The 15,879-nt window shown below is 36.0% G+C and overlaps 1 protein-coding gene across 1 annotated transcript in view; it reads left to right on the top strand.

Moving 5' to 3' along the window:
* NDFIP2 (Nedd4 family interacting protein 2) overlaps positions 1–15,879 on the top strand; it is a 66,633-nt gene that overhangs the window by 23,006 nt on the left and 27,748 nt on the right. The window contains exon 2 of the mRNA XM_003789732.3: positions 12,113–12,278. Coding sequence (XP_003789780.2) covers positions 12,113–12,278 — 166 coding nt within the window. The remainder of the gene's footprint in view (positions 1–12,112; positions 12,279–15,879) is intronic.

Here is a 15,879-nt window from a genome sequence, read left to right as displayed (position 1 = left end):
AGATGGGATTTATACACCTGAAACATACTACATTTGATAAATGTTGGATGAACGAGGGATGGAATGATTGAATGAATGGAAATGTGTGAATTGCAGAAAGAAAATGAGGTTCAGAGAGATTAATAATACAGTTAAGGTTATCCAGCTAGGATATGGTAGAAATATTAAATTCAGATCTCCTGGCATTAAATCATAGCCTTTTTTAGTTTATTCATTTAGTAACTAGTTGACCTTCTAAAAGGATGTAAAATCAGGCTAGTTGACCTTCTAAAAAAATGTAAAATCAGGCTCAGCACCTGTAGCTCAGCAGCTAGGGCACCAGCCACATAGACCAGAGCTGGTGGGTGTGAACCCAGTCCGGGCCTGCCAAACAACAATGACAATTATAACAAAACAATAGCTGGGCATTGTGGTGGGCACGTGTAGTCCCAGTTGCTTGGGAGGCTGAGGCAAGAGGCAAGGCATCACTTAAGTCCAAGAGTTTGAGGTTGCTGTGAGCTGGGATGCCACAGCACTCTTCCGAGGGCAACATAGTGAGACTCTCTCTAAAGAAAAAAAAAAGATGTAAAATCGGATAAGTCCATACATCATGCTAATTTTTATAACAACAAAAGAATGCTTGCACCGGTAACTTTAACAGTATTATGTGGAGTTATTTGCTTTAATGTCTTGCAAATGAAACTAAACCAAACCAGTTACACACTGTCCAGCTTCAGTCCTTGTGGCAGAGACTATATTCAGAGCTCTGGATTTCGTTTTAACTAAGGCCCTTTAAAGTTGGCAGAGGAAAGTAAGGATTGCTATAAAAGAAGCAGAATGAATGGTCAGAGATAGAAGAAAACCAGAAGGAAGCCCAAGAAGCTAGAGAAAAATTAATTAGAAGTGCAGTCCTCTGTGTTGAGTGTATTGAAGATTTAAATCACTTGAGGACTGAAAATATCCTTTTAGGTTTAACAGTTAGAAGGTCGTTGTTCTTAGCAGGAGAGGTTTGAGTGAAGTCAGATAGTAATGGTTTGGTGAAGAAATAAGAATTAGGAGTATGAAGAATTAGAAGAGCAGAGAATGCACTGTTTCTTTTCAGGATTTTTGTCACTGAGGGAAAGAAGGGAAAGATGGAACTAGTTTAAAAAGCAGGAGAAAAAGTATTTTTAGCTGGGGTAGGTTTTTTCTTTTTACAATATGGTGTGAATAGAATATACATGTGGGTAGAGAGAAGTGGTGTTGAGAAGGAAGGAGAAATAATTTAAAGAAAAAAAACAACCCTTTGGGAGGCAGGATCTTCTCTGTGCAGTTGTCTGGCACTTGGGAGTGAAGAACATAAGTTAGGATGGATGCCATGATGCCAAGTTTGCAGTGCAGGGTAGAGAAGTTGAGGGACTCTTGCTTGACTGGGGGTTGCACGATTGGAAGTGAGGGAAAGCAAGTAGGGGAGCTGAAACACTGGCCCTGGTGATGACTGTTTGTGAAGGCCCTATCTACATAGTCATGTGATATAAAGGCCATAGACAGATTCATCCCATATTGGGTTTTGATAGGGTAGATGTGGCCAAGGATAAGAGAACTTGGTAATTGAGGGTGTTGGAGTCACGCAAGTTTTTCATTTTACTGTCCAGGCTACATAGGGCAGAAGGTGGTAAACCCAGAGGCAGTGAATGCAGTGCCCAAAGAATAGACTCAGTGGAAGTAAGGGACCAAGATGTATGCAGTTCTAGAAGATGACCAGGTCAGGGAGTCTGTTAGCGTAGTAGAGAACTGAGGTAGTTACCTGTGTGACTCAACTATAGGTATCATTACTTCTGTTTTGTAACTGATGTGTCTCATATTAATGGTAGGGTGATTTTGAGGATGGGGAACTGGCTTGTAAATCTTCCTTATGGAGAATAACTTGGACCCTTGTAAATACTACTGGTAAGAACAGGGTAAGAAGATCTGATAGCCTATGTGATATAGGCATTGTAAACTTCATGAAGCTCTTAATCTGGAATTGACGATATTCAAGAAAATTTTCCTTGTTGTCTTGTTCCCAGATGAAGGGGAAGGAATGGAAGAATTAACATTCTTACTTGAGAGGGCTTTCAGGGATGTAGTGCCATCCAGCGGAAGTTGGATTTCAATGTGGAGAGGTTTTTGTAAAATGGCTGAAGGGATAGAAGAGTTAATGTCAGAGAGGGTTTCTAGAGATGGAGTAACAATTGTTAGGATCTGAATTGTAAAGGTTTAAGTTACTATAGTTGTTTTTACATAATATATCTTATTTTCTTCTATATAGCATTTTGTATTTTAAATTTTGTTTTAAAATAATTTTAGACTCACAAAAAAGTGGTAAAAATACTAAAAGAATTCCTGTGTACTCTTTAGCCAGTTTCCCCAAATGATAACATTTCATCACATTTACTTTGTGATATTCCCTTTCTTTGTGTGCGTGTAGATGTACACACACATATATTTTCTGGAACATTTAAACGGCAGACATGATGTTCCTTTACATCTAAATATTTCAGTGTTTATTACCTAAAAACAGAAACATTCTTTTACATAAGTAGAATGCAGTTCTCAAAATCCATACCATTTATGCAAAACTGAATATATTTTACCAGTTTTCCTACAAATGTCATATATAGCAAAAGTAAAAACTTGTTTTTGGAATCAGGATCATGATCTGTGATTAGACATTTGTTATGCTTAGTTTTCAAGTTTCTTAGTTCCCCTTTACTTGAAGCAGTCCTCTAACTTTTTTTGTCTTCACGACATTAATGTTCTGGAAAGGTTCAGGTAAGTCATTTTGTGGTGTACCCTACAAATCTCCTGTTTTATTATACGTTCATTGGTTTTAGAGTTCATTGGTTATTCTTTCTTGAAAGAGTTATAAACTGTGGTGGTTGTCAAATGGTGATTTCTCAATTTTATCATTTTTTCTACATTTATTAGTCATAATTCTGTAGGGAAGCATTTCCCCCTGCTCTCAATGTATTTTTTTATATCAATATACAGTCACAGATTTGTATTTTATTCTGTGAGTTATAATCTGATACTGTCATCATTTATTTTGAGGCTTGGATCATCCCAGATTTGGCTAGTGGGAGCTTTGTCCATCTGCTGCTGTGTCCTTGTACCATGTCACTGTCATTTTTGTACTTTCTTGTCATGAAGCGTTTAGAGAATGTGAAATTGTCGGACTTACAGAGTTTACTTTGAATTGAAGAGGCACTGTTTACACTTATACATGGGACAGTGGTAGAAGAAAACTGACCAACGCAACGGTGACTGTCCCAACATGCAGAGAGCTTAGTGAGCACCTCACAACGTTGTTGGTGAAAAGTTCGGAGGCCTTATCAGTTCAGTTGTTGAATAAAGCAGTTGGAAGTTTGGTGTCATGTTTCTCGCAATGTTTGTGTACCGTCCTTCCATTTGGAGTTCCAAAGAATACATAGTATTACTGTGAAAACAGACTGACTGCCTTTGTAACTTATGTAGATGAATGTATATGCATGGCAAAATGCATTACTAAGTCGTCTTATCAGGTAGGGCTTATATTTAACAAATGCATAGAAATCCTGCTAGGGCTTATTTTTTGGGTAGGTCTTATTTTTGGGGAAACACGGTAGGTATGGCAAAGGGCACCATGAGAAAAAATCTTGGTAGAGGTAGGAATGAAAAGAAAGGCCCTGATGAATCATTTTGATCTCTAGCTGGATTTTGTTAGAAATTATCACATTAAAATAGATACATGGTAATGCTACTATATGTATTTAATACTGTTGAATGATTGATGGGAGTAACAAACATGATTGTATACCTGACTTTCTTTGCTTGTGCAGATGATAATGATTATAAAAGGTTATTGAACAGTTGTAGACTCGGTGATGATCTTGTTTATTATAGTTGAGAAATTTAACCAATGTGGGTTTTCTAACTTGTAGAAATTTATTCCCTTATGCACAGATGGAAATCTCTTTAACATGTCACATTCTGTCTTACATTAAAAATAAAAAAAAAAAGTATGTTTCTTACTTTCATCCCTATTCTAGGCCACTTGGGAAAAAATACAGGAAAAAGAAAGAAAATACAGCCTTTACGCAACTATGCTACCTATTTTGTCAACTAACAGTTATTTTGAAACTATTAACATTTTGCCTTATTTAAAATTGAAACGTATGATTCACACACACAACTTTGTTACTTTAACATCTTCTCATGATCATTTCCTTATGTTGTTAAATATTCTTCCAAAGCATCATTTTAAGTGGCTGTATAACATTTGATTATAATGGAATAAGTAGGTTTTTTCCCCATTTTTGTATTAAAACATCATGATGTGCAGCTTTATAAAGAAGTCTTAAGTTTCTGATTCATTCCTTAAGCTATAGTCATAAAATGGGAATTATTAGGCTGCACTGTGTGTTTTTGTAATGACCTTTTTATTTTTATGAAAGTGATGTATACTTATTTTTAAAAATATAAGTGGTGGCTCGGCACCTGTGGCTCAAGTGTCTAAGGAGCCAGCCACATACACCTAAAGTGGTGGGTTCAAATCCAGCCTGGCCCGCCAAACAACAGTGATGGCTGCAACCAAAAGATAGCCAGGCATTATGGCGAGTTCCTGTGATCCCAGCTACTTGGGAGGCAGAGGCAGGAGACTCACTTGAGTCCAGGAGTTGGAAGTTGCTGTGAGCTGTGATGCCAGAGCACTCTACCCAGGGGGAAAGCTTGAGGCTCTGTCTCCAAAAAAAAAAAAAAAAATTAAATTAAAAAAAAAATATATATGGTGTAATATACAAAAAACAAGTAATCTAGGCACTCAGATTTTACCAACCAGAAATAATGGTTGGTATATTAGCACTTGGTGAGCATCATCTTGTTCATGTTTATGTACAGGTAGACATCTCAAAATATGTCAAAGTATACTTTAGGATGAAATACTTTGATTTTCTTCAGAGCATGATGAGCATGGCCATCTCTAAAGTAGTAAAGACTCTTCCTTAATTTGATTGGGTGATGTGGGGTTGGAATTTATATTTTTGTTTAGGATATAAGTTCAGTTACCTATGGTTTTTGAAAGACAGTTTAATTTCATAAACTTTTAGGGGAGATATTTGTTAATTAAATTATGTGACTGCCTCATAACAGTTGAGAAATTAATTATTTCAAGTTTCAACTATGTATGAAGCACTAAGAGAATCGTAGAAATCTGTGAGGTATATGGTATTTGATCTTCAGGTGTTCAGCAAATACTGCATCCATTACTTGATTAGCTCCCAGGTAGGTGAGAGAAAAAGTCTTGAGGGGCTTAGAGCACTTTGCATTTAATGTGATGGCAACTCTGTGCCCTAAACTCTGCTGCCTGTTTTAGGGGATACCAAGATGAACAAAGCATACTTACTAAATTTCAGAAACTTATGATTTGATGGGGAAGCAGAAACATTCCCAAATCTAATTAGAGATTGCCAGGGTCCCTAACCACCTAGGGCCTCATAAAGCAGCACACACTTGTAGCCCATTGTTAGCTAGAAGGAAATGGGTGCAATTAGAATTTACTAGCTCTTGTTTTCCTGTTCTTGTTTCCAAATAGATTTGCTTTTGAAATCTCTTGAATGTTGAGATTCTGATTGCTGAATTTTGATATTCTAACTATGCTTTAATGCCTTAGTCCTTTATTATTATGTACTCTTTATGCAATTTTATTTTTTAAACTTCACCAGCTACCACATTTACTAATTTTTGGTACATGCAAATCAGAAACTTTCTGGAGAATCTGTCAAAATGTTCTTATTTAATTTGATTAAAGAAACAGAAGAAATGAAACTTTTTTATTATAAATTGTTATCATTGCCTATGTGGGATAGAGTAATATGTTAGTTGTGAAAATCAGACCATTGAAATATTTGGAAACTCAAATATTTAAATAGTTTTATAAATCTACATAAGTCAAATTTCTTTTGCTTTTTAAGAATACTTTGGAATAGCTTCGCTATCTGGGTTTTTAAACTATCCTCAAGCCACTGAAGGAGGAAAATCTTAAAAACTAGAATCACCATGTTATCTTTTCTTATGGAAGTTAATTTGTGCACTGGCAGATTTGTTTTGGAAATTAGTCAGCTCTGTTAATTTGCCCAAAGGCTAAAGGGTGTTTCCTTAGCTGTGTTGAGGAAGGGGGCAGAGTGGGCAGGGCTCATCACTCTTCCAGCTTTCCTTTTCTAGTCATCAGTTCTTCCTTACCCATCACCTGCTTTTGACCCAGATCCCCTGTTCAAGACCCATGCTAGTTGGAAACCACTTCCGGTGCCAAAGGAGTGTACTGACTGTTGTAGATATTCATGGTCTACAACATGAGACCACTTCTTTGAGTGGAGTGGGTTAATTTCCCCCCTAATTACTGTGGATTTATAATGAAAGAGGGATGGGAGGGAGTCTGTGGGCACAACCACATCTACCCTAATCGTGTAAGACTACAGCATAGTTACTAGTAAGTATATCTCAAAAAGCTGCTTGCATTGATGAAATTTGGACATTCCATGAAGAGACCCAAGCTTATATTAGTGACCAGATTTCAAAAAATGCTATTTTTTAAAAAGTAAACTTAAAATATGTTGTATCTAACATGTATTGTGGTATAAAACCCACAAAAGTGAGGCTGAGCATGTTCTCATGATGAAATATAATCCACAGACCTTTATGATGTACATTATGGTCTTTTCACGCTAAACTGATGTGAACTTGATTGTTAGATTATCTGGAGACTTTGAGAAGGTAAGTGGAGGCCAACAGGGAGCAGTGTCCTAAAAAAATGGACAATCTTCGAGGGAAGGAAGTATGAGAAGGTGCCAGCCCAGCACACTCAAGTATTTTTCTCTCATTTTTTCGCTCTTTTCTCCTGCCCTGGAAAGACTTGGAAATCAGCAAGCTGTTAATAAACGGTGTTACGATCGTACCTATTGATAAAGAGGCCTAATTATAGGACACGTTTGTCAGTAAATATTTTTGTAGGTTAGCTCTGAGTAAGCTATATGGAATTTGAAGAGAGTATCTTTCTGTTGATATTTTAGAACATTTCAAGAAGTATATGTCATTTAATTGAAGGACTGTGAGCACAGCTAATGAGTTGTGCTATATAAAGCATGTAGTACGCAAGGAGAAAGTCTTAGGATTTCCGTATTTCTGTTGCTGTTTTAGCATATGAAAAGGAATTTAACCAGAGTTGTAATTCTTTTGAAAATAGAAGTTTATGTAAGATCCAGTTTGGATTCCTTGTTCCTTTGGAGGTCTTTGTGATGTAGATGTTCTCCAAACCCCTCTCCTTTTCTTACTAAGGAAGGTAATAACTAGCTGTTAGAGACTTCAGACTACTTGGGTTAGCTGTGTTACTCTCTCTCAAGCCTTTCCACTTTATATTATTGTGACTTGTGGCTTATATTTTCTTTTAATTTTAACCAAAGTTGGACACCGCTTATCTGGAAAGAGAGTTTTAGTAGGAAAACATTTGGTAAAGAATGCTAAATTTAAGAAAATTCTACTTTTTAAAATTTTCTTCAATGGCTGTGTGTATGAGAAAGACAGCTATGATTTAGTTTTATCGGTAGAAAATATAGCTTCATTTACTGAACAGCACTGACGGGAAGCACTGATGAGGTGGCTTACTTTCTTCCTGGATGACTTAGATGAGTAGCTTGACTATGCCATTTGGTTTTATTGTGACTCTAATCTTGTTCTTCTAAATCAAATATTTAATAAGGTGACATAGAATGATAGAGACTAGGCATTAAAAATAATTCTCAGTGTGTCTTAGAGTTAGAAGGAGTCTTTGTGTCATCATTTTACTATCCTCCTGGGACAAGAATTCCATTATATATAGATTGAACCATTTAATTTAGCAAACTGGAACATTTTTGAGGCTAAATGGGATGGGAAAAATGCTTAATTGGAGACTCTGGAACAACAGCTATAAAGTGTGTCCTGAGAAAAGCAGGTGTGGTCACCCAGTGGGACCACAGCCTTGCTAGTTTGTCATCCAAACTCTGCTTGAAAAATTTTGTTGTCTCACAAAAAGGGCTAGTTTCATGAGTAGCTCTAATAATAAGGATTTTTTTTATTAAGCTAAAATTTGTCTCAGTGCAACTACTAGCTCCTTCCTGGTTCTGTCCCTTGATGGCCATAATATGATAATCACAAAAAATCAGTTCTTTAGATAGCTTTTTTCCCTACAACTTAAAAAAAACGTTAGAGCAAAAATCTTACATTTCTATCCTTGTGGTTCCAACCTATGCTCAAATTCAAACAAGAAAGAAAAGACTTTTCTTTGCATGTTTTTCATTAGTGATCACACTAGCAAAACATTTTGAGTTAATAAATGTATTATAACTTAACAAAACTGTAATAAAGACACCTAAAATAATTTCTCAAATTACTAAAACAACTCTTTCCACAAAACAACTTACAGAAACTGAATTTGAAGACCAAATAGTCATAAAGTGAACTTTATGATTATAAACTTTACAAGCTTTGTTTGCATTGCATCATGTTTCCACGTGGGCGCTGAATGACTCCTGACCAGCAACTCCCACACTTTTCCATTACACATACTTTGGAGAATGCCTCAGGCAGTCATCTGTAACTAACTATACCTTGAAGGGCAAGAATTAGATAAGCAAGTAAGGCAAAAGAAGGAAAGCACAGATATTTCCTTGGTAATGTCAACAATATCATAGTGAAAGTGTCAAAAAGAGAAAACCACTCTCCGCATCTCATATTGAGCTGCCAATGTAGATACAATTAACTTTACTGAAGAAAAAAATCTTTACATGGCAAAACACTCCTCAGCACATCAAATACATAAATGTGTTCCCCAGAATTAATGGTAAAATTTTAAAACATGGCAAAATTTACTCAAAAAATACAGTGAAAAGAACCACAGTAAAAGAAATAACTGTAGACACTATTACACATGAGCTTTAAAGTAAAGCTTTGGAACTTGTGAAACATACCCTGATTTATTTCAACTGCCCCACCTAACACCTACAGTTTTACTTTTACAAGATTATGATACACAGTGAACACTGCCATGCATCAACAGTAAAACCCAGAACTCAGTAAACAACCGCTGCCTACTGCAGCATGTAACTTCCAATTTACTTCAAATGCAACATTTTAATTTTGACATTTTGTAAGCAGTAAAACTGCCTCTATAAATAAACCAACTTTGATTGCCTTTTAAATAAGTCCATTACAAGAGTTCAAATCAAATCACATGTATATTAAATTAGACAATGCCATTTGGGAATAATTTCCCTTAATCATGTTGTCCAATGGTTTTATTTTACAGTTTTTTACATTTGCCTAAATAGCAAAAAAAAAAAAGAGGGGCCAGGTGAAGGGAACCTTCTTGTATATAGTTCAGTAATAAATTAGGCTCTGTGCCCTATTCACACCTCACCCCCAAAGCTGTCATTCCCGTTCTTCCTACTTATGGGCCTCCTGAAAAAAAATGTGGGCAATATAGCAGATGAAAACTAAAATGTCTTTAATACAGTAACTGGGTGGGGAACAGTCACATGATGAATGAACCACTGTTTTTTTGCCTGAAGGAAAAAAGGAAGCCAAGAAAGCTTTCTTAAAATTATCTGTAGATAGTCTTTATAAATATATATAAGTGTTTTAGAATTATAAGAAAACTATAAGCATTATGATTAATTCCGGCTGGGAATATAGGCTTCCTGCCTATCAACTGTTCTTTCATTTTCACTGGTATGTCTCCAGTAGTGTAGACCTTCATTCTACCTAAAGATGATAAATACTCATGTAATAACTGGAAGGTAGATACCTCACTGAATGTTTTCAAAAAATACCCAGATGAGATGTGTGGATGTGCTGCTATCAAGTGTTAGGTGACAAACAGGGCCCTCCATTGGGCCTGGTGGATTGGCCAGTGGTATGGCTTTTTTTTCATTTGCCAAGACATGTTTTGCTAGTGTGATCACTTACAAAGACATGCAAACAGCAATGCTGTAAATTGACCTCCTGTTTTACTTTGCATATATGTATTTTTAGTTTTGGAGATAAGAGTATGACTATTTATTGGACTAATAGTACCACATAATTTCTGTTTTGAGTTCATGAAATAAAGTATAAGAAATAAAAGGGGGAGACCAGTATTTACTAAATGCCTCCTGTGTGGTGTTATGCTAGATGTTTTTCAAATATTTTGTACAACCCTATGAGGTTTTTGACTGCATTCAGAACTTAGGGGTTACACTAAAGCACAGAAAAAGTGAGTTTATCAAAGTTCCTAAAAGATAAAGCAGAATCTACATGCTGTTCTTTCTAAACTCCAGATTTCATTGTTGTTTTGCTGCATCACAGTATTCAATTTGTATGTATAGTAGCTCCATAGCAAAATTTCTTTGAGTAGTTTTTTTGACATTAAATTTCATAAAGTAACAAATTAAGATATGAAAACTAAATAAAATTTAATTAAAAACTGGCAATTTATTTTCAAACTGATATGCTAATTTTAAAAGTATATTAAAAATATTTTCTTTCTTTCTTTTTTTCTGAGACAGAGTCTCACTATATTGCCCTGGGTAGAGTGCAGTGGCATCACAGCTCACAGCAACCTCAAACTCTTGGACTTAAGTGATTCTCTTGCCTCAACCTCCCAAGTAGCTGGGATTACAGGTGCCCGCCACAACACCTGGCTATTTTTGTTGTTGTTGTTATTGTTGTTTTCTTAGCAGGCCCTGGCTGAGTTTGAACCTGCTAGCCCTGGTGCATGTGGCCAGAGCCCTAACAACTGAGCATAGGTGCCAAGCCTATTAAAAATATCTTAATAAGGCTTTTTCCAAATACATTTCAAGATCAATTATAGTACCTTCTTGATGAAAAAAAAATTTTTTTTTTTTTTGAGACAAGAGTCTCACTCTGATTAGGCTAGAGTGCGGTGGTGTCATCATAGCTCACTGCAACCTCAGAATCCTAGACTCAAGTGATCCTCCTCCCTTTGCCTCCTGTGTAGCTGGGACTAGAAGCATGAACCACCACATCTGGCTGAGTTTTCTATTTTCACTTTTTGGTCCTGATTAGCTAGGACTACAGGTGCATACCAATATACCTGGTTAATTTTTGTATTTTTTTGTGGAACTCTTGCTCAGGCTGGTCTCAAACACCTGATCTCCAGCAGTCTTCCTGCCTCAGCCTCCCAGATTGCTGGGATTACCAGTGGGGGCACCACGCCAGCTGATGAATCACTTATAGTGTCAGTATCTCTGGCTCATATCATTAGTTTGCCTGCATGTAGTTATTATCAGTTCCTAAAGAATGACAATTTTAAAGATTGTGTATATGAAGTAAAAAGTCAGTAGCCACACACTTGTGTTTAATTCCTGTCTTCACCTCTCCTAGCTGTTGGGATATTTGGCAAGTAAGTCTCTGTATTTCCCAGGGTGGTTTTTTTTTTTTTTTCTTTTAATTAGGGGGATAATAACAGTCATTACCCTATAGGTTTGTGGTGAGGATTAAATGAGTTAAGAGCTCAATGTATTAGCAGTTACTGAACTCTCAGTGAATTTGCTGTGATGAATAACATTTTCTGCAATTTTATATACATGTTGGCTTATGTTACATTATAGGTAATTATTTTTTGTATTTGGGAAAACCTACTTAAAAAATACTTCACATTTTAGAATGTATATACATTGTTATTCCATTTCATTAATTCTGTTTCCATTTCTAATTATTCTAGATTAAGTTTTAGTAGAGATGATATTATGGTTATGTTATTAGGATTCTTGCTTTTCTTTACTGTATGTAGTTAACTGTACGTGGCAGACCTTTGATTTCTGCTGTAGTAATGAATTAGAATCGATTTTGAACTGTAATTTTTTTCTTTGTAAATTCTTAATTTGAACTTCATTTTTATTATGTAGAAACTAAGTATTAAAATTCTAAGCATCTTGATGATGAGGCCTTTAAATTTTTTTTTCTTTTTTTTAAAATGCTGATTTTACTTTGTGTTCAGCTAAAAAGTAATTCTTTGCTGGAAATGATCTTTTAATATTAGCTTGAATTAAAAAAATTATAAGTAGCCTTACATTAAGTTTTTCTTTTTCTTTTATTCTCTTAGCTTCACAATGAAGAGGACAATTCAGAATCACCTTCTGTAGAGCAGCCGTCTACTTCACACCCGTCACCACAGACCATGCAGACTGCTCCCTCAGCACCAGCACTTGCAACTGACTCTTCTCCTCCACCATACAGTAGTATTACTGTGGAAGTACCGACAACTTCAGGTGCGAAACGGCGAGTGATGTTCTCATGGTTCATGTTTTTTGACAGTGTGCTTTGTGCAGTTATGATGGGCTTCTAAACACACATGCATACTCACACATGTACATACATGCACATATACATACTTGAGTATCCAGGTGTATAGACATGTGTATATGTGTACATACTTACAGAGTCGTAAAATAAGATGGTACTGATGAGTGATTGTGAGTATGTGTGACTGGAGGTGAAGGGGATACGTGGTGTTATCCAAACACATGGTAATGATTCTTGACTACAAAGCAGTAATACTGTTTGCTACTGTTCATCTTATTCAAGGCATGCTAAAGAACTGGTCTCTTACTCTGGCCACAATTTTTATTTTCCCAGCAATGGTAAATTGGTCGTTTTGATAACTTTTTAAATAATATCATGATTTCGTATATTATTTAATTTGTGTGATTGTTTGATTTTATATAGTATTATAAATTCTCTAGGTATTTGGCAAATAAGTTGTAAATAGCGTCTAATATTTTATAAATTCATTATTAAACATTTGTTTTGAAAATCAGTTATTGAAAAACATTTTAATAGAAAAAAACTTTCGCTAGAATATTTTGTGCTTCTTGTATCGTATTCTGAAATTAATATTATCTACTTTTCTCACACTCCTGCCAGCTTTCTCTGGTTATTATTTTGCATCTGGAATGTGTAAATAGAGCCAGTATTTTTTCCACCAAATTCATATTTTTTTTCATTTAGTGAAAATCATTTTCATGAAAGTATTCCCATAAATTAAATTAATAAGTGCTTAGTCTTTTTATTTGTATAATGTTTCTTTGACTGATTTACTTGTTCAGTGCTCAGGTTTATGCACAGTTTATATATTGATATTTCTTAATTTTATTTGTCTTTGGCTGTAAGATTTAATAGCTGGTTTGCTGCTTATTAAAACATTTGCTAAATTTTCTTCCAGACTGTACAAGTTTCTAGAATATAATGAATTTGCTACCCTATTTTCTTTTTTAAAAATCAATTTGATGGTAACTTTGAAACAAGAAAATGTTGTATGTCTGATGAGGTGTACGTCTGAAGAATGAAAGGTGGTAATTTTAAGAGTGAAATTGTGGTGTCTTTGTTGTGGCTGCCATTGCTATTGCTGTGTAATAAATAACATTAAATTAAATAGGGTAGAATAGCAGTCATTTAGTACTGTTAATTCTTATGGTTCTGGGAGTGGACTGGCGTGAGCAATGCTCTTCCCTCCCAAAGTTCCCATGTAATTGTTGTCTGATGATGCCTGAGGCTGGAATCATCTCAGAGGCTTTCTTTTTGTGACATGTTTTGTGTTTGATGCTGGAACTAGTTAGTTGGCTGTATAGCTAGCCCTCAACTTGGACTGTGGCCCTCAGCCACCCTGTATGTGGCTTCTCATTGTGGCCTAGGCATTTTCACTGAATGGTGACTGGCTTTCAAGAACAAGTGTTGTGAGAAAAAGCCAGGTATACGTTATATTACTTGTCATAATACTGCCTCTGAAGTCACATGGTAACACTTGTGCTGTCTCTGGTTCATTAGAAGTGGGTTACTAAGTTTAGTCCTTATTCAGGAGGTGAGGAATTAGTTTCTACTTCTTGATGAGAAGAGTTTCAGAGAACTTGTAAACTGACTTTTAAAACTACTACAACAGATTACTTTCTCTTTCCCCTACCACCAAACCTTCCCCTTCTACAGTGTTCCCTGTTTCAGTAAATGACTTCCACAGGCTAGAAACCTTAAGGTTATCTTTTTGTTACCTGGTTATAAAATTACGGTAGTCCCCACGTCTGAGAGAGGTATGTTCACAGATACACAGTGAGTGTCTGAAAACATGGATGGTACTGTATCTTACACATTCTATGTCTTTTCTTATACATATATATCTATGATAAGGTTTAATTTATGAACTAGTCATAGTGAGAGATTAACACTAATAATAAAATGGAACAGTTGTAATATTATATATAATAGAAGTAATGCGAATGTGGTCCCCTCCCCCAGCAGATAGCTTCTTGTGTTGTGCTTACCCCACCCTGCTTTTTGTGCTGATGTGAGATGATAAACCTGCACGATGAGATGAAGCGAGGGGAGTAACAAAGGCATTGGACATAGGGTTGGGCTGCTGTTGACTTTCTGACACATACATCAGAAAGAGCATCATCTACTTCAGGTGACCCGGTCATCTAGCCATGAAGATGGTGATGGTTCCATGAGAGGAGCAGATGATGATTTCAATGATAAGTTATGGGTTCTTCATAGTTGAAAGGAGTTTTGGGTTGAAATCATTTGGAAGAACATTATAACATGAAGTTGTCTCTTTCTTTTTAATTTATCAAAGTCCTGTTACTGCGATTGTAATCCTTCAGTGATCATGCGGGTGACTTTAATTCTGTGTTCCTTCCAAAGATCACGTTCCTTAATGTTGTCCTTTAATGTCTATGCAGTTCAAAACATTTTGGCAAATTTTAGTAATGGGCACGTTGCTGATTCTACTTCATCTTCCTCCTCCTCTGCAGACAGCTCAGCAAGTTCTTCCAATTCCTCGTTTATTAACACTTGTCAGTGCTCTTCAATACGTTCTTTAACTTCTTCATCAAGCATGTTGGACAATGCTTCTCCACCAACTTGTCTTGCCGCAGGAATGGTTTTATTAAATTCTCTATTGATCTTTAGGAAGCCTTTAAAATCATTCACTACTTCATTCCATAAGTTCCTCAAGCAGGCCTTTGCAGTTTCTGGTTTTAATTCATTCATTGCAGTTTTGGTTAATTTTATTGCATTAGCAGTAGTGAATGATTATGTCCAGATTAGGGTCTGCCTCAATTGCTGTTTGAATGTAATCAAATACCAGGCGGGTATTTGTGGGCTTGATAACTTGAATGATGCCTTGGGCAAGGGACTGAAGCAGTATGGTTAAAAGCAGTATGGAGTTAAAAATACAACCTTGACATTTTTACTTTCATAGCAAACAGATTCAGGATAGCCAGGTGCAATGTCTATTCTTAATGTGACTTTAAATTTCAGCTTTCCTTCTTCCAAGTATTTTTCACTTCTGGGATGAATCATTGGTGGAACCATTCCATAAACAAGATGGCTGTCACCCACGCTTTCTGATTATGTTGCCAGAACATGGGGAAATAATTTTTGATTTCATTTTTGAAATGCATAGGGTCTTCACTCTGTACACCATCCTGGCTTTGTCATATGCCCTATGTGTTTCTACATAGTACCAGAGTTAATGTGCCCTTCCATGTCTTATGCCTTGATGCCTCCTTTGCAAGTTAATAAATTCAGGTTCTGCTGGGCATCTTTAAGACCCAGAAGAAACTGGTTTCATCACAGTTGAAGCCTGGTTTGGATAATATCCTTTCTCTTTAAGCAGCTTCTTCAACTCTGCTAGAAATCTGGGGATAGATTCTTCACTGGCAGATGCAACCTCTCCAGTAATTTTTATATTTTTCATTCCAAATCTAATCCTGAGTCTGTATAATCATCTTTTACTTGCAGTAAATATCTTGGTGTCAGTTGTTTGAGGGGATCCCTCGCTGAAGTCTTAATATAGACTCAGTGCTTTCTGGTATAACA

Source organism: Otolemur garnettii, unplaced genomic scaffold, assembly GCF_000181295.1.
Source record: "Otolemur garnettii isolate 467f Iridium unplaced genomic scaffold, OtoGar3 scaffold00036, whole genome shotgun sequence".
Taxonomy (NCBI): domain Eukaryota; kingdom Metazoa; phylum Chordata; class Mammalia; order Primates; family Galagidae; genus Otolemur; species Otolemur garnettii.
This window is presented reverse-complemented; position numbering and strand designations above follow the sequence as displayed.